The sequence below is a fragment of the Kryptolebias marmoratus genome, linkage group LG6 (assembly GCF_001649575.2).
Source record: "Kryptolebias marmoratus isolate JLee-2015 linkage group LG6, ASM164957v2, whole genome shotgun sequence".
In the NCBI taxonomy this organism is placed as follows: Eukaryota; Metazoa; Chordata; class Actinopteri; order Cyprinodontiformes; family Rivulidae; genus Kryptolebias; species Kryptolebias marmoratus.
In genome coordinates this window covers 16,262,218-16,287,976 of record NC_051435.1, presented here as the reverse complement: position 1 = coordinate 16,287,976, position 25,759 = coordinate 16,262,218, and the positions used below count along the sequence as shown (strand labels likewise).

General features: G+C 36.8%; 1 protein-coding gene across 4 annotated transcripts in view; it reads left to right on the top strand.

Moving 5' to 3' along the window:
• il1rapl1a (interleukin 1 receptor accessory protein-like 1a) overlaps positions 1-25,759 on the top strand; it is a 183,461-nt gene that overhangs the window by 10,094 nt on the left and 147,608 nt on the right. For all 4 annotated transcript variants that reach the window (XM_017410284.3, XM_017410282.3, XM_017410283.3 and 1 more), the window contains exon 2: positions 15,951-16,054. In XM_017410284.3, coding sequence (XP_017265773.1) covers positions 15,973-16,054 — 82 coding nt within the window. In that variant the 5' untranslated portion in view covers positions 15,951-15,972. The remainder of the gene's footprint in view (positions 1-15,950; positions 16,055-25,759) is intronic.

Genomic DNA, 25,759 nt, shown 5'->3' with positions numbered 1-25,759 from the left:
GTGTGTGTGTGTGTGTGTTCCTGTGAACGCTGATTTGACACACAAGCCCAGTCAGTCCTGTTCTTGGCTCTCGCAGTGTTCTGGCACTTTTCCTAGTCCTGCAGCTCCTGCCATGCTTCGCTCCCTCTCCTCCTCCTCCTCCTCCTCCTCCTCCTCCCTCTCTCTCTCCTGCTGCCTCTCCTCCTCCTTCCATCCTTCTCTTTTTCTCTGCCTCCTTCCACATAAGAGTACAGATTTTGCATTTATTTTTGTCTGAGGTTTTCAAGGAATAAAAGGAAAGAATGAGATAGAGAGAACTGTACTTTTATCCGGGCCCCTCCTGATATGTCTCTTCATGTTGGGCTCTATTTGACATTGTGACAGTAATATGACAAAATTATGTAGCCAAACATAATCCGCCACAGAGAAAGATGTTGAGCACATAGGCTGTGAAGAGCCATAGCTATTTACATGCCAGAGTTACAATCGACAGAGTGCTCCCCCCTTCCATCTTCCTTTTGGCAAAACCTCGAATAACCTCTCAGCAGGGATACACACATTCACACACGCGTGCACACCGCTCCACTGTCGAACAGTTCTGTTTGTTCACGAAGATCCTGTAATAAGATTTCATCTGAGATAACGGGACTGCTCCCTGCAGGGCCTTTACGCTTCTCTGAGACCCACAACAGCTGCACAATGGATACAGCCATGGCTGGAGAACAATCAATGATACTGACTGTGTGTGTGTATGTGGGTGTGTGTGTATGTGTGTGTGTGCGCGCCTGTATTTTAAACTGTATTTCTGAATCATTGGATGAAGTGGATACTAGATATTAAAGTTTAACAGCCACTCAGTTTTCAATAGCTAAAACATTTTTTTTAACTAAATTGTTTTTGTCTGCCCTGGCCTAGAAATTCATAAATTTTCTAATTAAACAGATATTTTATGATATTTTTGGTGAGAACTGTAAGCGTCAACCTTGTCTGTCTGTTAGCAAAATGCATAGCTCATGAGCCACTGGATAGATTTTATTGAAGTTAGAAGAAAGTAATCATTTGGTGTACATCATCAGCTGAATAACTTTTTTCAACCTAATTTAAGATGACAGTTACAGCTAATCAGCACAAGAAAATATATGCTAATATTTATGTTTCAGTAAGTTTTACAAATATTGAAACATTTGGTGTGGTCCTAGCTAAGTCATTCCCATCACATACTCACTAACAGATGATGCAAGGTCTTTGTTTAAAGCTTTGGCATCCAAATGTAGCAGGTAATATGCAATCGTTAAAAAAAGGCTTCTTTTAAATTTTATTTCATAACTAAACCAAGAGCAGCTGTTGAGGAAATTTATTACATATTGATTTACTGTTTTACATGATTGGCCAGTCTTGCAGCCTCTTTCCAGAGCGCCAGAACTGAAACTTATGCTCTCTTCATGAGTCCTTCTGCCTGCTGATCACAACATTGTTCACACAGACATGAATAGACACTGTCTTCAACAGAAGACAGTGTCTATTCATCTTACTTGCAGAGTTGCTGGCTGCAGATGAGATACATCAGGAACCACACTGGAACAAGGTGCCATTGACTTCAGGGAAGCTGCCATAAACCTGATTATTATTCAAACCTGGTGACACTTCAGTTTGAATTTGCAATTATGCAGACCTTTAGAATAGTGCTTACCGCTGCCCCACTGTGCAGTCCACCTACAATATCTGACAAATAATGTTATATATATATATATTGTGTATGTGTTGAGTTGGCATAGTTCAGTATCTGAGATGTTACAGTTCCTGTAGTGAATATTTAAATATTTAAACAGGTGAGCCTGTTAAGGAGGAGCTGCAGGATACAAGTGAAGGTCACAAAGTTGTGCTTTTGAGGTACAGTTCACCTAAGGAGGGCTAGAATATGATGGGTTGGTGTAAATAGGAGCAGCATGTGTTTATGTAATTAAATACTTCCAATGTAGCTTCCATCCCCAGAGAATTTGTGATTCTGATTGCTCACACAGATAAACATCTTTTTTCGTGTTTAGGACAACAATCTCAAGCTGATTCTTATTGGTTCGGATGCTAATGAAGCATATGAGGCTTTCATTGACAAACAGGTAACAGAGTCTCAGACATCTCAGTTTACAAAAGGGGACCTTTTCACCTTTTTATTATATCTATATCTTGTCATTTCTGTTGTTTTAACCCAAACTTTGAGTTGCTAATGTGTGTTTGTATAACATGAACACAGTGAGTTGTTTCTTAAGTTATTTTTATACTTTACCTCTTCACATTGCACATCTTGAGATTTTAGGATTGTTTTAGGAAACTCTGGAACTCAATCTTTCTGATCGGCAACAATTTTTAATGCTTTACTGAGTTTAAACACGTAATCCATCAGTAAGATTTGCCTGTTGCCAAGTTCTGTCAAAATGATTGGAAAGTTTTGGTACACAAAGTCCCTGTCCCTGTTTCATGTTCATGCATAAGGATGTTGTTTTGAGTTGAAATGAGAAATGAGGCAGCGTCTAATGTCCCCTCTTTGACTCACTGATTTCATTGTCTTTAAAAGGACTGAAGCCTTTTAGCAGACAGTTAGCATTCTCTGTGCTGCGCCTGCTGTCAGACGTTTCTCACGCCAGACAGGCTACAAGATGTTGCACTTTGAAAAAGCAATTTAACAAATTTAAAGTGGGCAGCTTTTTTTTTTGTAAATAGGAAGTTTCTTGCTAAATTTAAAGCAACATTAGGGTTATTGGCCAAGTATGATAACATAATCCAGACCCCAGCTGGTGTTTGTAACATGCCGTGCCAGAAAGACCAAAACATGTAGTGGCTAAATGAACATGAACAGCTAAACCTACAGTAACAGCAACTGCAAATATACAGACAGCAGATTTAAAAGTGCTGCACTTTATGGCAACTATAATGAATGAAAGTGCAAAGAATGTGGAGCTGGTTGACTATCATTGTACTTTAAATACTGTAACAATAATATTTGCACAGCAATGAAAAGTTTTATCTATTAAAACTGAAATGATTTCTTATTCTATTCATTAAATTGTATAAATTAAGAAATTTGTTTTTACTTTTTAGAGAAGGACAGACAAGCCTTAAGACTTGTTCAGATCTTTTGAAGTGGGGCTAGTTAATAAACAAACACATCTTACCTGCTGTAGATAGTTTTTGAATGACCCCAGTTTAGAAAAAAAAGAGCCTAATTCTGACTGGACTGGTGAGATAACAGCAAGTCCTAAAGGAGCCTAAACCAAAGTGGACTAATGCTGTGCTAGAAGAAGTTGAATCTGAAAAATTATTAATTGTTTCATTCAAATGCTATTTTATAAGTCTGTGTTCCCTGGTCTGATAAGAACTTCATGGTTATTCTAGCAGAAATATGACATTCCTGCTGGAAGTGCTCCAGGCTGTATGAAAAATGCTATAGCTCGCTGCTGCTGCTACTGTCTGTAGCCACTGAATACCATTTAAATAACAATGTAATGTGAAATTGACTGTGATGTATGGGTTTAAAAATTACTAGAGCTTTTTTAAGACAGCTGAAATTTGAGCTATGCACAACAGGTAACATACTGATTGCTCATAACTTTTCCACAGAACCCCATTTTTAAAGATCTGAACTATTCCTTTAAGCGTGGCTGTCCTTTAAAATTAGATCTTCAGCTGTTCAGCATTTTTTTCCAGATTAATTTCATTCATAGCAACATGTCATTGATAATACGCTAATGTAACAAATTTCTGATCAAACAAGTGAGTGGATTTATTTTTTATTTCAAGCTGCTTTTTTTTTCTTACACCCACTTTCTTCTCAATTTCTTCCACTTCTCTCTATTCCCAGCCTGTCCCTAGTCAAGCAGAGAATCGATTTTTAAACAGGCAAGACTCTGGGGACTGAGCAGAGAACCATTACTGGCCTCATTTAGGCTCCATTGCCACTACGATGGCTTTTCTAGACAATGGGACATGCTCTGTCATGGATACCAAAGCGTAAATGTGCATTCTTACTGAAAACCGCTCAAGCCAGCATTTCCTGTTTTCAGGGAGCTTTATATATATATATATATATATATATATATATATATATATATATATATTAAAAGGATGCACTGCAATGCCTCTTCACACAACAGTGGTGCACCCACAGTTGCAGACAACGAATAAGAGTTATGAAGCTACTTTTCCATTTCTAGCTTAATGAAGAAACAAAGGAGGTTACTTCTCCATTTCTGCAACATATGGCAGTGTGGTTTTACAGTAAACAACAAGTGCTGAGTCCTCTTCAGGGCATCTACAGCTGCATTACGTCTATCAGGTGGTTCACACATGAACAGCTGATCACAACCCAATGTCTCCAGGATAACAAGATACCAGGGAAACTGCATCCCCAGCTAAAATCCTAGCATTCAGTTTGGATGAAATTCTGTTTCAATGGCAGCTGCACTCATAATATTGTGTGGCTATTGTGTTGATAATATTCATAAATCCCTCAAACAACAGAAGTCAATATCAGACAGCAGTTAGGTAAATGAGGGATATTATGTCCTGCACTTGATAAAAAATAATCAATTGGAAAGAATCAATGGACCGTTTGGTGGTATTTTTATTTGCTTAAGCTTATGAGACAATATAATTTAGCAAATCTATAATACCAAGCTCTGATGCTTGGCTGCATGATTCATTATAAACAGACAGCCTCTTACAAGGTAGGGAGATGTCTTCCAACATTTTCTTAATGAGAACATGCACAAAACTGAAAAAGAAAAGAGAAAGTTTGTATACTTTATTTTGTTTATATTTTATCAGACATAGGTCTTGGTCTTCAAATGGTCAAGATTATTTCCATACATGTTTGCTAACAAGACTTTTAAATGTGATGAAATATTTAAAAAAAATTGTAAGTTTTTGAAAATATAAACAAAATAAATTTTTGTAAAAATAAAACACTAGAGACTCAAAGTGTTCTCTTAGCACTGGGCCTTTATGAGATTCTGACAGAATAACCTTGAGCAGAGAGACAGCAGGGTTTATATCAGGATGTTGCGTTGGTTCTTACTTTTTGCCGGTGTATGTAGTAAATGGAGAACTAGGATAAACTTTAGAATAAACATAAGTTACATTTACTTTTAATTCACAGCCAGACCAGCAGACACATCCAAAAACATAACCTCCTTGGTGAAGGTAACAAAGGGGTCACCTGCTGGAGCATTGACAAAGTTTTAACACAGGAGCCACCTATGACCTTGACCTTTGACTCCATCACCTTGAAGTTAATAGGCATCATTCTTGACCCGTGAGATGTCCAGCTGTGCAATCTGACATTCCTACGTTACATGGTTGCAGAGTTAGAGCACAGGATCCCCTGTGACCTTGACCTTTGACCTGATCACCACCAAACTGTAATCCCTTGTTCCTTGTGCCATGTTTGATGTTTCCTGAAAATTTGATTAAAATCTGTTAGTAAAATTTTGAGTAACGTTGTGTACTGACATAACAAAGCATAACTTCCTTGCCAGAGGTAAAAAAGTATTTACTGTGCAGAATATTAGTTTGTCTCGAAAGTTCTTATCTTTGGTATCTAATGTTGGAACCTTATGCTAACTAGTTAATTACCGGAGTTATCCAAATCAGCAGTACCTAGTCTAAAATAGGCTTGCTATTTTACTATGATTCATAATAACTCTATAGCAAGCTCATTGCATATATTATTTTTGAAAACACTGTCACCTTAGAAAGAGTGTTGTGTGTTGCTTCTATTGTAGCCAAGCCAGAATTTTCATGACCAAAAAAATGCTCAACTTTGTCATTTTTTAAGAGAGGAAAAGTCTTGGGGGGGTTACTATCTTTTCACTATTATACTCAGCTGACTGACAGCTCACAACAACCAAAGGGACAAGAGGAGCAGTACTCTGCATAGGCCAAGAGAAAACCTTTTCTTTCACTGACATCTCATTTAGAAAAAAAATATTTAAATCACAGGAGTGGTGTGATAGAAAATTAGTGCTTTTGAAAATCTTTTCAAAACTGATATACCCTGAAACATGAAATTGGCCCATGCCCACATAACAAAAATACTGACACCAGAGAAATTACAAAAAAATTTGAAAATCCAGATTCAAAGTTTTGGCACCTTGCTAATGAGTCTCATGGTAACCAGATTGTTAAGATTTTTCAAGGACACCCCTCAAAGACCAAACTCAGGAAGTAATATGTTTCAAGTCATTTCTGACAAATTTAGTGGAACTTTAGTGTGATACTTTCGTTTTTCACTTCATTAAACAAATCTATCTGTGACTTCAACCCATGTTTTCACAGACGTGGCTCTTAGATTACATGTAAAGCAGATGTATCTTCTCCAAACCAAAAGGCCAATTTCAAAAAGGTCATATACCATCTTGATATCCTAATTTGTGTTACAAGTTACTCTGTTACTTGCCTTTACAGTTATGGTGCCATGACAGGTAAAATAGCTGAATTATAAATATGATATAAAATGAAGCAATCCTAGTGTAATTTTATTCAAGTGGTAATATTCATAATGAACGAAGCAATAAACATATTGTATTTATATTTGCAATATAGCGCAAGAGTAATAAACAGTATTAAAAATGCTTGTAAAGACAAATTTAATCAGATAATTTTTATTTATGTATCTCCTATTTAATTTTGTTTTATTTTATATATTTTTGGATGTTTCAAACATTAGAAGAGATGCCTGTAATTTATGAAATGTTGTATCAGACAGTTTTTTTGTTTTTTGCTTATTTAGAACATGTTAGGGGGTTTTAAGATACTTGGTGTTTTAGGGGGTTGTTTAAATCCAAGCAAGCACATTGATCCTCCCAAGAAGGTAATTAGCAACAATAACCTAATTATTCAAGGCAGCAGTTCATGAACTCCTCCTGTGTTCATTGGGGTAAACATTCTACTTTAACAGTGGATTTTGATACATTTACAAATAGCATAGATGCTTACAATGGTATTTAAAATAAACTGCTAATCTGGTTTTTAGTAGGGCAGTGTGTTGGTCCTCCTATTTGCCTTTGCAAAATGGGTCATATTTAATAGAGTCTGAATGATCCCTTAAAACTCAAAGCTTATTTTATTACAAGAGCGTTGATTTTACTAAGTAGACCAAAAGTACTATTTAAACACAAAGCACAAACCCACAGGGCTTGTATGACTGATGCCTGGAACACAATATGTTCTCATAAAAAAAACAGCTATGTATGCATTCATTTTAATTTTAACATTGACATGAAATTGGTTAATTGAGATGTTAAGTTATCCAAAAATAGCAATGTTTTGTTATCCATAGCCTCAAATGTGGTGATTCATTTCACAATTAAAAGTGTAGCAATCCTTAAAGAACTGCGTATGGAATTTATTCCACTTTTAAACAAGATCTCACACAATTTTTTACCACTCAAAGTATGTGTTTGGGATGACTTTCAGCTATTACAACACCAAGTTATAGCCCAATATATATAAAACCGCCTGAGTTATTGACATTTTTGTGTTTTCTAAGGTCAGTTAGCGATGGTGGCGACCTTACTTCAGGTTGGCTCTGAAAGTAAATCAGTAGTAGATGTACATTCAATATTTTTTTCACAAGAGTTTCATTGAAATCTGTCCAGTAGTTCATGAGATATTTTAACAAATATCTATCAATATATTAGATAACAGTGTTTGAACTGTTCCAGCCAATGGTTACCATAATCTCACAATGGGCCTTCTGTGTCAAAAAACCTTTTTTTTGCACAGGGAGTATTTAATAATAAGAGTCAAATAAATGAAACACTTAGTGATTAAAATAATGTATATGTGGTTTATTCTGACATCAAAAAAGTGAGGCTGAGATAGAGTTTGTTAAAAATGCCCCAGGCTTTATTATATTGTCCACCTGCTGTGTCTGTGTTCACATCTAGATATTGTGATCCTATGAGTGGAAATGTGCGCTTGACAGTGTTTTTAGTCTTTCAGTGCATCAGTTGTGCTCCAGCTGCCCCCAGTGGGGTGTGTGTGCAATAAGTGGGTGAGGAGAGTGTTGGCCCCTGCTCTCCATCAAAGGCAGCATTGACTGGGAGCACGAGAGCATCTCCGCAGCCAGTCATCCTTGGACAGCTGACAATGGCCTGAGCACTGGGGACGTAGCTGAAAGCAATCAACAACAACTGGGGGAAAATGCCTCACTGCCGGTGGAATGTTTTTCAACTCAGACCTCGGCAACACACAGCTCCGCTCATGAGCAATCATGAGCAAATGGCTTTAGTTTGCCTCAAAGCTATTTCAGTTAATTACGTACACACTGTTGCTTTTTATATGCTCGGATGTGTTCTTCGTGAATGCGTGTGTCTTAGAAAGTAGCAGGGCAGCGGATTGGCTCACAATTGTGTGGTAATTAATCTCACTCAGCGAGGAGGTGCATGTTGGGACTAAGGCAGGGCATAGCTCACAGCTTCTTGCTCGTTAACTCCAACCACCTATGGCCAGCCCCAGGAGATTAACCAGGGCTGGCCATGGTCAAAAGCGGTCAAATACGTTTTAACAAAAGCTCACCTGGCCTACTACCAAGTTATATATATATATATATATATATATATATATATATATATATATATATATATATTTTTTTTTTTTTTTTTTTTTTTCTGAAGTACGGATTTACCCTACTGCTGCACAATTATACACATGGGGCTGAACTCATACTGTGACACATCTGGCAAGCAGCCGAACAAACACACGTGGATACACAGATGCCACACTGATCGGACGTCGCAGCAGGTTGACATACAGGAAAGATAGTGGCAGTGTGCTGAGCCCTGCATGAATGTCTTTGATGCAGTGACACACAAAAACACACATGGCTCATTCACTTGCTATGAGTTCTGTGCGTTATGTTTTTGCAATGCTTTTTGGTGTTGCCCTTCATGGTTCTGTGACTAAAACCTTCAGCTGGATGACCATAACAGTATCATTTATTTTAGGGAGATGCATCTGCTCACAAATTTACGTTCGCTTTGACCAAACGTGATTTTGTCTTTAACTGAACTCCAACGTTTACGTTTATTACTGAGAGCCTCCTCGGTTACAGGCCTCTTGAGTTCATAAATAATTTAGGGCTTTATAGAATAAAGGATGATGTATAAATACCGTTATTACATATCTCATGATGCCAAGCTGCAATTTGAATACAGCTGGGGAAAATTTGTCCACCTATCAAATTCTCATTAAATATTTTGTAGTTATTTCTAATGCAATATTGATTCAAAGTAACAGTATTGTTCAGTTTTTGTCTAAGCGCTGATTTTGATGACTTTTATAGTACAGTATGACAAATGAGAAGTCCACCCTTGTATTTGTCAGACTTAATGCACTATTTTACCAATAATATTTGTTCAATGGTCCATAAACTCACATAAAAACTGAAATTTGTACTCTATGAATGCAAAATTGGTTTGAATAAATGACAAAACATACATATTTTTTACTTGTGTTTGAAAGGACAATTAAGGGTTGCAACTTCAAGGAAACAGAAAATGGATATCAATTTCTAGATTCTTTTCTTTTTTGTCCTGGTAAGGCACATAGCCAACTCTCACTATGAAGATGTACTTTACCTAAAACTACAGTGGAGGCTGCCTACAAATTGGATTAAATCCCTAAATCACATGATCAATCATCCACTGTTCGTCATGCCAAGATGGTTGAGCTTTCCTTCTCAGTCATGAGGTGGCACAGCTGCGTACTATATCAGCAGTAAAAGAGATGGAAATCTAATTTAATATGAATCTGTCTCTTGTGAAGTCTAGAAAGACTTTTAAAAAATGGAATATGAAAGTAATATAACAGGACTCAAAGCAAAGAAAGTGTGTTAGTAACAAAAAGGCATGAGGTGGTAATTGAATTTGGGAAACGATAGAGGTATCCTTGAAGATACAGTCACATAACCAATGGCAACAGACAGCAAATTCCTCTGCTTCCCTGTCAGGGGCGAGTCAGCAGGCAAGGGTGAGCCATGCCCCTCATTTTCTGGTTAAAAGCAGCAGGAAAACTGTATGTGTGCTGCTGTGTGTGATGATGTGTGCATGCTTCATGCATCGCTGAAGCGTGGATATCACGCCATGCCTCTGTGTGTGCCTTCTCAAACACACCTGCTCCTGATGCCTCAGAGGAAAAAAACTTGGCATGCGGTTAACTACACAAGCAAGACGATATCCGTGTGGTACTATTTGCTTCTGTGCCGTTCTTCTTCCAGTTTAAAGTCACCAACATTTTTTTAGGAGTCAGTTTGAGTTTGATATCAGAGGATTTGGGAAGGTGGTTTCATTCATCTGTGGCAGCTTAGTGTCACAGTAGTTTAAGACATGTTTACCTGAATATTCCTGGCTGTCACTGGATTGTGCAATAGCTATGTTGACAAAGCACAATGGTTTCACATACCGGCTCAAAAATTCTGATGTCACTACAGTTTCAAGAATCGTAGGATTTTTTACACATACACCCAAAAAGTTGCAATGTCTTTATATTTTGCATTGTATGAATCTTTCTCAAAATTCATATTTGTCAACTTTGACACTCAGAAAAATGCATAATGGAAGGGAATAATTGGTGGCATTAATGGTTAAATATACTTTGTGGCTTGGATTGGGTGAGCAAACTATAAAAGTATGTTTAGAAATAAAAAAAATGGATTTGCTTGTTATTCACACTGTGTAAAAACAGTTATCAAACATGGCTACACTGACCTGGAAGCTAAAGTTATATACTCTTTGACAAAAACAGGCAACCAAAAGGTATGATCTGATTTGGACATGCTAGCCAGATAAGACCAACAGTAAGTATTCAAGTGATTTGAGTTGGAAGACACTGGGACGGGCTCCGGAGGGCATACTGTATGTGGTGGCATCGCAAGTGGATAAAGAGTGTTATGAGGTAGTTTCCAGAGCATTTGATAAGGTCACCAGACACAGAGGATGCCTCATAGATGGATTAGACAGCATTACCACTGCTTGGTTTTGATAGGGGTTGTATTGAAAGTTTGTATAAGACCAGGTGTTTATATCATGCAGTAGCATGATGGAACCATTGGGTATGTGAGGGCATCCACCTATGTTGTGAAAGTTCCTGTCACCGAGGACAGACCAGACAAAGGGAGGATTGTCATGTTATTATACAGAACCCCATGACATCTGCATCTGCCAAATGGACACAGGCTTTGGAGTTTCTGTGTGTTTTTACCACTTCACCAAGGTGCTTAACTATTTTGCAAAAAATATGTTTATGATAGATGAGTAAATTACACTTTAAACACTGGTCTTGCTTTGTTTGATAAAACTAGATTAGAACGAATTCAGAGTGTGGAGGGAAATACCTTTAAAGGTTGCTATTCAAATGTTGTATGGGCTCTCTTTAAGCATTAAAAATGATAAAATGCCCTTAAAATTGAGTGATGGACAGAAAAATAGCTGGACTCTCCACTTTTTCACTGAAAATAACTCCATTTATTACAGAAGTTAACAAAAGGCAGTTGAAATGGTTGCTTTCTGGAGTCCACAGACTGATGGCTAATGCGTGTTAATGCTTTCATCCACCCTGTCCATCAACAGGCAGCCTGTTTTGGAGAGCACACTAAGAGGTCAGTGTAACGTGTTAGCCATTTCGGTTTTAACTCTTAGAAGGTGCTTTTTAGCACTTATGTGTTCTAGTGACAGTTTCTTTGTGGTGAGAAAACAGGAAATAGGAGGGGAGGTAGAGAGGTGGAGAAGAGATGTGGACAGACAAGGTGGGTTGGATGTTCATGGTGGTCGTGCGAAGCTCACAATGCCCCTCTGTGCAGCAGGCTAATGATGTCATGGCTGGCAGGACCCAAAGGCCCCACTGAGCTTGTGAAGGCATGGTTTTGACACAGAGAAGAGGTCACTGACATTGTTAGGCTGAATTAGGCTACTCAAAATGGTCTTTGGACAGAGTCAAGCTAGAAGCTAAACTGGTAGAAGGACAACTCTCCAACACTCAGCTAATGTACCAATCATTCAGTTGTGCTAAGTAAACCAATTGTATCGCACTGTATCACTCTTTTAAGGGGTAGTTAGCAATTATTCCATAGTATTTAGTTAATATTGATGAAACTAGAAAATTAAAGGCCCAAGTTAAATTTGGGATCTGATATTGATGCTCATCTTAATTTGAAGCTGGATGCTCTCAGTGACTTAAAAAAATTGTTATTCCTGGATTTTTTTGTCATTAAGGTAGTATATTTCTGGGCTGCAGCTGTTGGTGACTAGTTGGTGAACAACATCTATAAGGGAGTTTCCAGAATGTCTTGAAAGGTTTGCAGGACTTTCTCTGTTTCCTTGCTTGAATCTCATAGGCTCACAGTTTTGGTGCTTAAAATAACCAGAGTTGTCATGTTCATCTTAAACCTTTCCAATTATAGTTTCAGTCAATTCTGAAGCACTAGATCTATATTTTGACACCTGCAAGGAAGCTCTATTATTACAAAAAACATCCAAGACTACAGCCCTAAACATCCAGCTCTAAAAACCATGCAAATGATAAATAATAATTAGTAAAATCCTGGTTCAAATCTGCTTTTCTTCATTTCAGAGTGTACTTCAGTAAATTCAGTCTTAAACATGGGGACAGCTGCCATGGAGGGTAAAAAGAGGGCATACATGGGTACAATGTAGGAGGAGGTGGGCAACAAAATAATATGCAAGGGCTTGAGTCCAAAAAGTAACCTGAAATAGATGTTTACGTTTGAGACAGTTGTATACTAAAGTAAAGGTACATGTGGTTACAGTTGCAAGAAACATACATTTAAAGTTCACCAGCTCATCGACAAAATTTCAGGCCTTTTATTTTTATAAAAAGGAAAAGTGTAAACTCTTAAGCAGTGTCATTTACCAGCATGTTATTGGCAGTGGAGTGCTTATCAGCTGAAAGTTACTTCCTAATGTGATTGAGCAGGAAAGAAAAGTGTCTTTTTTCTTAAAACAGGACTTGTGAGTGTCTTGTAAACACACTCTGAGAGAGTCTTTCATTAGCTATGCAAATCTGGAGGACACGTGACTTGCTGCACATTCCAAGGTTTCTCCTGCCTCAGTCTCTGCTAGTTTCAGTCTTCAAAAGACCAGGGCTACATCCTCTTGATTTTGAGTTGATTTTGTGGTGTTCGGCAGTTGCAGTTTCCTATGTAGTCAGACTAAAAGAAACATGAATTTGATTTTAATTCAATCTACCAGTTCTGTGACTGTCTGGTGTAATTATGCCTTTATAGCCAAGAACACATAATGTGCACAATTACTGACTTACTATATTTCACTGTAAAAAGGGCCTGTACACCATGTCAGTTTGACAGGCAAATTATTGAAAATAAATTAAATTATTGGTTTTAAAATGTGCCCAACTGCAAAAAAGGCCAAAAATATGTCAACTTAACTTTAGAAGTGAGTTGGGTGGATTCAAATGTTTATGTCCTCTATAACACTTTTTTAATGCCTTAAAATCCATAATACCCAATACACATGCAAAATTCTCATTTCTGCATTTACAACAGTTTGCCCTGTTGAAAAATATAAATTTGTCGACTGTATGTCAAAAGGTTGAATAAACAAAAAAAGAGAAGAAGCTAACAAATCATGGCCTTATCATGGCCTAAACACATTTTACTGAAAACTTACAGTCAGTTACATTCAGCTGATTCAGATACTGAAATGATGGGAAACTCTGCACACAGTGCATTTATAATACCTGATATGTCTGTTAATGTTTGTTTACCTGAGTTGACACAGCAGTCCAACCCACATGCAATAATAGTGTCATTCTGAAATTGTATGCACATATTGCAAACCCTTCGAATGGTTAAACTGCTTAAAGTAGTGTTTTCTTTTATAAATTTAGAGAAAAAAAATACTCAGGTTCATGGTGTGTTAAATCAAAGTTACAAGGAGCCACTTCAGAGGCTCTGAAGAGCCACATGTGGCTCTCGATCCGCAGATCCAAAACAATTATTTTAACAAGCCACATGTGTTACATCGAAAGTCATGTTTTCTTTAGTTCAATCAATGAATACATTTCTTTTAAATGACCAGACATGTTTAATTAAGATAAAATAGATTTGCAGATTCAAACAATTATCATAAGCAGTTCAATCAATTAATTATTTCTCAAGGGAAACAAAAGAAAAAGCAAAACAAAACAGAACTTACCATTTTAATCAAGCTGAAATAGATTTGCAAGTTCAAATAACTGCACTAATTAGTTCAATCAGTTACAAAATCCAGTTCAGTCAAACTTACCCAGATATACACAAGGAGGGATTTTTTAATCAAGGTAACACAGTGTCAGTAGAAAAATCACATTGTTTTAGTTAACTTGATATTTTGAGGCTCTGTCTCTCATAGTTTTAAGTTGTGCTCTGCCTTAACGTTTTTTGTTGATTAATTTTGTTCCTTGCAGAAAAAAAACTTTAGTTTGCAGATGTACCAATATTAAACAAAGTTTTTACACCACAAGGTTAGGTCAGAACTATAACTGAGACAACAGAGTTCCTGTCTAAAAGCTAAGTGTTTGTGAGTTCCATTGAAAACATACACTCACAAATATACAACTATATTTATACCTATATATGTTGCAATTGCAGATTGCCATCTGGATCCAAATAAAGTCCAAACTGGTTTTTAAATTTTGATTTATTTTATCTGCGCACATTTTTTTATCCTTCACTGTAATTTATTGTAAGAGGGACAGTATTATTAGCCTTTACAGTAATACCCGCAGCCTGGCTCGTGTTACTCTCCCCATCTGCAGAGACAAGTCTGCCCATCAGTACGAGCTTGAGAAAACAATATGTGAGTGAGGAGAATGGGCATGGATGTCACTATTAGAGAAAACCGAGAGGGAAACTTGAGATTTTTACCCATACTGGACAAACTCTTATGTGTTCATTCTTTCTGTGAAGGGGTTAAAACCTGTTTATCTCATATATTCAGAGAACAGTCGCACCCACTAAGAACCGGAGCTGAGAGCACAGGAAATAAATGACCTAAACCCTGATTTGTGCTGCAAAGGTGTCTGACAAAATGACATCAGGTAGTGTTGAATTGCACATAAATCCTGGATAATACATAAAGTTTTAACCAACTTATAATCACCTTCATTTTGATTAATTCAGTCAAAGGGGATAAAGTTCTATGTATTTTACTATTTAATTTGGTAAATCTATTACATGCATCCATTTACCCTGCAGGTCTGTTTATGGGTAAAGGTTTTATGGCACTTAGATGACAGTTGATTTTCAAGGGTAATGCCATCAGCTAATAAACTGTTACACCGATGAGTGTATTCTTTCTTCATTTAACATCAAATTTATACAGCGGCACCACATCTATTTCAGGCGCCGGCTATTACAGAGTAATTACTTGATGTTAGATTATGTCATTTACTCAGGGAAGATGAGGGGTAGAAAATGAGTCACCTCTATCAATTAATGTAAGATACACGTCGATATTTGGAACATCTCTTTGAGTCGCGAGTTGATAATTTGAAATTCCCCTCAAGGTGTCCCCCTTTTTTTTTAATGAAAATGACGATTAAGACCTCTGTTTCTTACACATACAATTATTTCTTTATTAATTCAGGAAAACGCTTGCCATGAAATATAGCCATAAAATGGTATCTTGTCTAAATTGCAATCATGAAAAGGAAATCATTACATGAAAGACCCATCCCCCGCCCCTCAGGGCAGGGAGAATGTTGGATCAGTGTTAATGTGTGAGCCCTGTTGGTTGTGCAAATGTTTGTATGTCTCTGTCATCGCTTGCTTGCCGTAGTATTTGCTAAAACATCTTTCCACGCTGACATGTAAGTCTTGGAACAACAAAGAGGTACTTGATCTCTTGTTCAGGCAGTGATTGATGGCTCTTTTTTTTTTTTTCCTCTTCTCTTTTCAGGCTGTGAGGACGGGGGAGGAAGATGACACCTCCCAGCCCTCTCTTGATCCTGCTGTACTTCACCCTGTCCAAGAGTGTAAAGGTGGTCTCAAAGAGAGGCTCAGGTATGTTATGGTTCTTGTTTGAAGCTGTGTAGACTGTTTCTCAAAGGAAAGTGGGGTTCTGTGAAAAAGGGTATGAACAATTATTATCTTATCTGTTGTAGATAGGCTCCTTTTGCAGAAATAGTTAAATTCACTTTTCGATTTCACATTACATAATTATTTATGTAAAATTCTATGAAATGTAAACAAATTACCATAATATTTCTGCCAGAATAATCATGTGATGATGGTGATAAAGTTTATAAAACAGTGTTTACATAAACTGCCTTTAGATTTTTGGCACTAGGCCTGTTTTAAAAAGGAAAAACTTTGATTTTGGTTCCACTCAGAATAGCTATTAGCGTGTCAGTCTAGTAACAGTTAAACTCTATTTCTTTCAAACGGAAGTGTTTCAAACAGCTATTTACCAAAGGTGAGATATTAACTCTTCATAACCCCAGTGAATCACTTTAAATGTATGATAAATGCTTTTTAATGCAAAACTTCTTGGCAGTGTTTGGTACAGTTATTTATTTTAGTTTGGAATATTCAGTAAATTACACAAGCAATCGACTGCTGTGACTGTTGTGTTCGATGCCACAGATAAATACAATATGACACTGAAGCATTATACTTAGAAGATGTTTATATTGGATTTTTTTCTGGCATACTAAAAGTCATACCCTGTAATTCTACAGGGAGTTGGTGCTCGTGTAAAACACAGGTGTGCGTGTTATTCAGCACATGCCTAAAAATATTGCTCAGTATGATGACAGACAGGTAATTGCAAAGGATGTTATCTCCACAATGGAAGTGCTATTTAGCAATTTAGTTATAAGTGGAGTTTTTTTTCTTCTTGTGTCTAAAGTGAAGAGTATCTAACCTAATAAAAAGATAAACAGCGTACTTCTTTGAATTTGTTAAATCTAACTCATTACAGAAGAGCGACAGCTTCCAAATGATCCAATTTCTCCCTGACTGGGTCACCAAGGGGTTAATGCGAAACCCATTTTGGTTCTAAATGCCAGAAAATTGAACATCAATTCTGACCAAATGCAAAGGTCAAAAAAGAAAATAGAGAGCATAAAAAAAAAATAAAAACTTCTTAGGACGTGAATACTGGGGCATTGTCACTGTGAAACTACAAGTCCAGGGGTAGGGAAGATTTGGTGCATATTATTCTTGTTTCATGCATCCAATTTTCATCATGATCAGTAAATTGGAAAAAGTAATTATTTCCACTTTTTGCACATTTCCATCAAATTTAAGCCAGTCTGCCTTCTGCAGGAGGTACTTTCTAATTCATTGCTTGTATTGATCTTGTGCTGCTCCACCCACTTTGCTCCTTTCGGTTTTCACATGTTCAGAAAAAACACTTCCGGGAAAGCGCTCATATCATAAATTATGAAGAAAACTGAACCAAAGCTCAACACATTTAACAGCCATCATATGCTGGTCAGTCAGTACTGTTCTGTAAGCAGCACTTTTCCACACATGAGATCAGAGCTTTATGACAGTAATCAGATTGTTTTTACTTTGTGAAACATCCAGAAATACTCTGTCTTCTTCCGTAGAACAGTGTGATTTCAACAGAAGCTTTACATATTGTGTTTTTTTATACAGTAAAACAAGAGAAACAGAATCATATCAGTACATTTACAATGGTCAGACTTGTAGTTATTCATCAAGAAGATCAAGAAGAGCTAAATGCCACAATGCATCAATTTCCATCAATCTGGTGTTTTGGTGAATTGTTTGAGTGTGAAGTTTTTAGTCAAAATTTCAGTGTTTGCATGTGAATGAACCAGGCTCCAAAGCAGTTCGACAATTTTTTTTTTTCTCTTTCATCTTTTCACTAAGCACCCTTCATTACTCATGCTTAATGTTTTGGGAACTGTATGTTTGGCAGGTTTATTACTGATAAAGCTAACAGCTCTATAGAAAAGAATGTCTCTTAGGGTAACGCCCCAAAAAAACGCTTCACATCTTCCATGATATGGAAGTGCCCTGTTTTAAGCGAAGAATATATGGAGATATGTATATGTGTGTGTTTTATGCTTTTACATCTTTCTGTGGGTGTGTGCATTTATTGCAGAAATTAGTGGTTATGACTAATGACTTAAGGACCAATCTTTAGCCAAATGTTTAAATTTTAGTAGGAAAACACATGCAGTAGAAAAACACAAACAACAACACAACACATGAATAAATGATTGAATGTAAAGAGCAAAGAAGCTGCTGGGGGTGAAAAGCCAGGTATGTCGCACACCGAAATAACAGTCGGAGTCGTTGGATTTCAGCCAATACACGGGGGATTTTATTGACACATTTACTCTTGATCAGCTTGCCCCAAAATCCCAAAGTATCTTTGAGACAGGGCGTATTTATACAGAAATCAATGCATGATGACTATGCATACTTCTGACCATTTACGTAATTTCTACGACACTGGGTCTAGCTCAACCCAGTGTGTTTCCTGTTTTCCAGGAACCCTCCTGTTATCACCACCACTGTTCTGAAGTTCTGGCAAAAACAACCGGACATTCCTAACAGAGTCTGGTGAACTTATGCACTCTCTTCTCCTCCACACTGCTCAGCTACTTAGAGTACACACATAGTAAAAAACTGACACATATTATTATAACTACATCACTATGATCGAAAGCTTTTCCCAATAATGTTGCAGTAAAATTCATCTCTGTTTTTCTAAATTATATTAGTCAGCCAGAAAAGCAGGAGTCAGTCTCAGTAGTTTACTCTTTTTAATGTGTCGTTTTCCTGGGACAGTGACATCTTATTTCTCTCCAGGCAGTTTGTTTTCAGCACTGGTCTATAGTTTCACATTCAAAAGGCATCAACAAGTCCTCAAAGCATAATGTGTGTAAACTGGTTCATTCAGCTGAAAGATTTGTAACGCCTTGTTCTTACAAATATCTGTAAATATAACTTCATTCCTAGACAGATGGGGTTGATTAGGGCTCTGTATCAGATCTCTGTGCAGTCTTTTTACCATCGTGTACTGATTTGTGACTTGCTGTTTCGATGCTTTGCACAAGTTCATGTCAGAGGTGACCATTTTTGTGTTGTGAGATGTTCATCTACTTTTGAGTTGTTAACATTAAGTAACATTTCTGAGCACATATATGTTGAAAACAATGTAAAACCAAAGAGACATGGAGTAAAATCAAACAAAGTTCTTTGTGCTGAACACAGTACGGCAAAAACATAAGATAAATGTGATCAAACTATTTTTTCTGTTTAACACTTTTGCTTTTTAGTTCAAATTTTACTATAATGGCCTTATCCTAATCTGCCTTTTCTATTTTTAATTATTCATGGGAACAAAGTGTATACACAGCTGTTTGAAAGGACATATAAAGAGTTTCTTTTCTTTTTGTTTTAGGATGTCACCTTCCCCATTTTTTTCAGCTGAATAATTTATTCAACTAAAAACTAACAGGTTGACTGATTATCAAACAAGTTTTTAGCTGCACCTGAAAGATGGCACACTTTAACCTAAAAAGCTACTATTTTATTTATGACCTTTTTAGAGTCTTCTCTTTTGCTTTAGCTGCTGCACTAACCACTGCTGACTGAAAACAGCAGAGACCAATTTTAAATGTTGAAAAACTAAAAATTATCCAAAAAACTGTTGACAAAAATGCCATTTAGATTGTTGAGGTCATTTCACGATTTAAAAAGCAACACAAACGTAAGCTCTTTAAGGCAGTCGTTTCACCTATAATTAAATCAGAAGGCTAATTCAGCCTTATATTCTGCTCAAACCCATATGAATACTAACCCAGTGGGTAATAAGTGATTATCAGCTATGCAGTTTGAAATCTAATGTGTAATTAAAGCTTCACTAAACTAAGACGGCTTTGGTCAAACATTTGAATAAAATTTTTAAAGACTAATTCAATAAAATAAATCAGATTTTTAGAATCTCAGCTGCATTTAATTTATAAACAACTGTCTTATATTAGGTTTATAAGCATTGCAAATGTATTATTACAGTAAATTAGGAGAATAAATGCTTGTTATTCAAGCGCCAATGTTCGATTGTGGGCTATTGCACTTGTCTGCACTCGCCAGTACCTTTGTGGTTGTATGCTTTGCTCCAGTGGAGAATTTCCAGATCAGAGTCACTGCAACAAATCAGATGAAACAGGTGGGTCCTCTTGGTCCCTTTGGTCAAATATTGATGATGGGGAAAGTCAATATTACCTTGTGGGCTTAAGTCTAACATAATGTGCCAGGTGTATTCTGCGGCTGCACAATGAAATGATGGTGTCAACTAAAGACACATATCTAAAGCATGTGTACCCAATGGTTTGACACATAGAGGTGGTGAACTTTACTTTAACCTCCTTTGTGCTATTCTCTGAAATCAAATATGCTTCAGTTTTAATGGCATCATCTAACCCTGATGCTGTGGATTGTGGACAAACATCTTTAATTTAGTCTTATCTGTACAAATATCAAAGTTATGAAAGTTTTATTCAGACTTGGCTTTGCCAACCTAATCTTTGCTGTCATGTTTTTTAAAAAGAAGATGTTTTTCCTGGCAAACTTTCCAAAATAACACAATACCTGCATTCTTATTGAGTCGTGTTCTTGGAAGGAACTTAATAAACTTACCATCACTTAGACAAAATAATTGCTTTCAATGCTTTTCACTTGATCACTTGATAATAATATATTTTTGTAGTAGAATTGTTTGCAAGTGACGTCCTTTGTTATCTACAGCAACAACACTGATGTCCTTTCTTTTTGGCATTGCACAAACACACCAGACTCCTACAGACTATTAACTTGCCAACATTTCTACTTTAATATTGTTGTCATCACCCACTGATGGTCAGTCAATTAAGTGTGTTTGATTATTAGGATCTATCTTCTACTTCCCATCATTTTTTAAAAGCAGTAATGGTGTACTTAGTTTTCAATTTCTGCCTTAGAATGTGTTCAAAAATTACAATAGCATTATGTAATAAAGAGTTTTTTCTTTGAGGTAGTGTTTGCCTAATTTTAAGACCTGGAAATGGCAGAACGACTTGTTATTTACCATGACTGTATGTGGTTTCATATTTTAGTTCATTTGGGGATTTCTGTAAAGCTCTGCACAGCTACAAGCCAAAGCAGCGCATCAGATCAATCGAGATGCTCCTTTGGGTCCTTCTGTCAAATATAAACAGCAGTACAGTCAATATTGTCCTGTAAGTGTGGGTCAAAGGTGATTGACTGCCGTTTTGCTATTTGAAACCCTTTTTTGAGATTCACTTGTTTATCACCATTAAATAAAGGTCAAAAATTGAACAAGCTCATAAACAACTCATAGAGTCAGTTAATTTGTCACATGAACTTAAACACATTTGCGAACGTCAGTAGCTTTATTTTTTAATAAAAGTTTTACATAACTTCTGTGTTTGAACAAGAGCATTTTAAACTTAAAAATTGAACTGGCAATTATATAAAAGGTATTTGCAAGTCTTAAAAAATAAGTGAGGTTTCTCCCACACATTTCTTGTCTACTCTCTCCCTAGACTCCTACAAACCGAACAGAATTAAGTTTATTCATCAATGTGAAAAGCAAAGATGCCCGGTAAGGGAGATTAATTGGCTGATAAAACCTCTGGTGTGTGATTATGGTCTGTTTTATGGGTTTGGGACATTTGTCTTCATGTGCTAGAGATGAACAAGATCAAAATGAACGACTATTAAGTTAGCTTAAAACCCCCCTTTGGTTTTTACATGAACCTATAGGTCAAAGTCATGTAGGTATATAGTTATTATTGTTGGGTCTCAAGTTAAGATTTTAACACAACTGGCAAAGAGAAGTTGGACCTCTGTTTGGATCACTGTTTTAATGGCTTGTTTGTGGAGCATTGTGCTTCAGATGGGAATACTCTATTGTTTTTTCTAGGACAGGGACTAGAGTTTGGAATTTGACTCCAAAACAATGTGTAGATATGGGCAAAGGATCAGCTGTAAGGCCTTGATTGGCCCTCAAGGGAAACTGGATGATGCAACCCTGCAATTGATTTTGGCTCCCAATGTCCTGGTGGCATCCCCAGTGTTGTAATACTCCAAAATCTTATAATTATTCAATGTGCTCAGGCTTGTATTACCCACAATAATGGCTTTCCCAAAGGTGTGCAAGCTTCATGTGTCTCTTCTTCTCGTATTCTTTGCTGCTGCCCATGCTTTTAATGACCAGTAAAACTGAACACAATACATGTATCAAGTGGGCTGGACTGTTGTTCTTGGGCTCTGATTGTTGTTGTCTGTGTGCACACAGATAAGTGGATGCCTATATGAGCAGTTTGTGTTTGACCCACATCTTGGTGTGCGTATGATCTGCTGCTGCAAATGAGGGTTTTCACTGGCAGCACTGTGTGTGTCTGTGTGTGTGTGTGAGTGTTCAGTGGTCTGACCAAGGCCAAGCTGACGCTGCTTGAGATTCACTTCCAGGGACTGCGAGCAGTTCTCTGACAGAAACAAACTGTCAGCATTCATCCATCAGTCTCCATAGTGGTCCACACAACAACACAATCGACTGTTAGGAGAGCAGGTGATAACAAAGATTATACGTGCTGTATATGTACTGCTGGGAGAAGAGATGGAATAAATGGCAATGGCATTTCTCAATTGGTCTTTTGACTTTTTTGATGGTAGCTTCCTGCCTTTTGTGCAAAACTCATCCTTTTTGCTGCATACTTTAGGTTTGAGTTATTGACATCTAAAGATAGTTAAAGGACTGGGTCAGACCTGATTTTAGGAGATCCTGAATACTGGCCTAATGTAAAGTTCTCCTGGACTATAAGATTATATAATATTGGGTCTTTTGCAGGACAAATTCAGTAATTGTTTTGCAATTTGCTTCACATGTTACTTTTTAACAAGCTGCACAAATGGTTTCTTCTCCAGCTGCCTGGCAAACTTCCTCTCATCTCTGCTGCTTGACTGATTAATGCTGTTATTATTATATGGTTGTTAATTCAAACTGTGTAGGCTTATCACACTTAGCAGCACATGCAGCCTATCAGTTAGACTTAGCAGCCACAATATGTTGCTCACTGAATGAATTAAAAAAAGAATCCATAGTTTTTCAATGATATTTTCTAGATTTTTGTTTTTTGAAGGGAGAAAACAAAGCTTATATGATGGCATAGTTGTTTAAAATTAGTGAAATTGTTTTGAACAAAAACATGCAGCTAATTGAATTTTGAAGCAACAAAAGGGTTTTGGGAAAGACATTTCACTGTGAAACAAAATTATATCTCACTTCAATCAGGTGTCCCAGTAAGACACGAAATGTAGCCCAGAAATAACAAAAGCGAGACCTTTCTGAAGCGGAATGCAGCCATCAGTAATTGACCTGTACTTTTTCTGCTGTGACAAGTCAAATGGCCTGACAAAGACAACGTCTACACTATAAGTGCTGTCCACTTCCTTTTCATCAATCAATGTCACCTGGTCAGAGGGGAATTGTAGTGTTGTCATAAACATGGTGCACAGGATGCAGTGTGTTGTGTTTTACCCCAGGCTCTGTGCTGACAACAGGCCTTATTATAAACTACTCACAGCTGCAACTCTGCATCACAGACTCTGCTGTTCCTGTACTGAATGAATGAATGAATGAATGAATGAATGAATGAATGAATGAATGAATGAAAGAAGGAATGAAGGAATGAATGAATACTGTTGTAGACTGGAAGTTAATTCATTAAATAATTCAAATCCACTTCTATTTCCTTCATATACAGTAATAAACTGAAACGTGTGCACTCTAATGCACATTACAATTATTATTATTATTATTATTATTATTATTATTATTAATATTAGAAGTAGTAGTAGTAGTAGTAGTAGTAGTAGTGATTTTTATTTCAAGAAATGTGCTTAGTAATAAGAATGTTGTCATCACCAAACTCTTACAGAAAAACCCATGAACACGTGGAAAATCACATTTGGTTACATGTGAAAACGTAAAAATTACTTGTTTGAAGTAGCATAAGTAAATCACTTGTTAAGCAGATGAAAACTGTGAGATTTTGGAGCATTTTCACATTTAAACCTATGGTTTTAGATATGAAACACATTCATCAAAAGTTTTTTTTATTCCAAATGTAAAGCATGTTTTTTGCAAGTGTAAAAACTACAGTATTTATTTCCACGTGTGCTTTTCATGTCGCCACATGTTCCTTGTGTTTTTCACATGTGAAAAACATGTCATTTTGTTTTGTTTTTCTGTAAGGGATGGTAAACGACATAAAATCAATTGACTGCACCATCATTAGGAAGAAAACATTTTCATATTCAACCTAATTCATCAGGCAAAAATTAGCTTTTATTTGTTGTGCATTTGTTTTCTTCATTTAAGGCCATTACACCCAAGAGGAGGTTTACAAAAATCAAGAACCAATCTAAAACAGCTGCTACAGAAAGGTGCTAATGTTCCTCAGGTTTATTTGTTTGACAAATGTAGGAGAAAATTGCATTTGAAGCTGCTTATTTAATTAGATTGAAGAGCAGTAAACAGGGTATTTTAATAATTAGTTCTGCTTTACATGTAAATTAATCTTTATTATTTCACATAGTGAAGGTCAATCAACACATACACACACAAAATATAGAAGAGGCCTTTCCAGAGTAAATATGTTTGTGTATTCAAATTTAAAGTGAGTGTGACTAAAAAAAGACAACTTAGATCCACACAGATTGCAGCTAGCCTTGGCTTTAAAAAAAACAACAACAACAAAACCAAAACAAAACACTACAGTCAGTTCACTGACATGCAGCATTTCTACCCTGTGGCCAGCAGAAGATATCAGGGACATCTGAGTGTTTGCATGTGTGCACTGTCAGAGAGATTTGTTCCTCATGTGAGCAGTGATATCCAGCCCTCCGCCTCTCGTTGTTTCTCAGAGCAGAGATGAGAAGAAACGATACAGCCAATATTCTAAATGACTCTGCAAAGTCTCGTTCCTAGTCCCTGATAAGAGTCCGCCATGGATAACAATAAATCTGACATGGCCCCAAGGCAGTGTGGGGGATGAAGTCCATGGAGAGGATGCTTGAATAACCACTCGATAAGCTACGACAGGAATGCAAAATCCAGCCAGTCTGTCTGTCAGTCAGTTAATTTATTTGTCAAGGTTCTCTCCTTTCATTCCACAAATCACACTGCTGCAATTTCTTTGACACTTGAAAACTGAAATGTGCCTCTCTATACATTTCCTCTGTCAAGTAGATAAGCTAAATGACATACACAAATAAGACATAGCGAGACCTTGTCTCCGCTCGTCACACTTGTCTCTTACCCCAGAGGCTTCCTAGACGCTTGTATCGAACATTCATTCCCCGCATTTCTGGGGCAGGATATGAACGTAATAGTTTATTGGCAGATCAAGTGTCGACTTTGAGGCCTGCACATGCTAATTTATGACTGGAGACAATCTTAAGTTAAATAAGTGATAACAACAATCAACGAGATATATATATATATATATATATATATATATATATATATATATATATAAATATATATATATATTTAAGACTCATGCTCCCACCCCCTCCTCAAATACACACACTTTTTTTAGGATTTTACAAATGTATCTGCTTGCAGTGATTTAAGCGTGATGGAGAAAAATCACAAGGCATATACAGTGGAAGCTCTAGTTTATTGTTTCTTGTTTGCTCACACAGATGCACTACAGA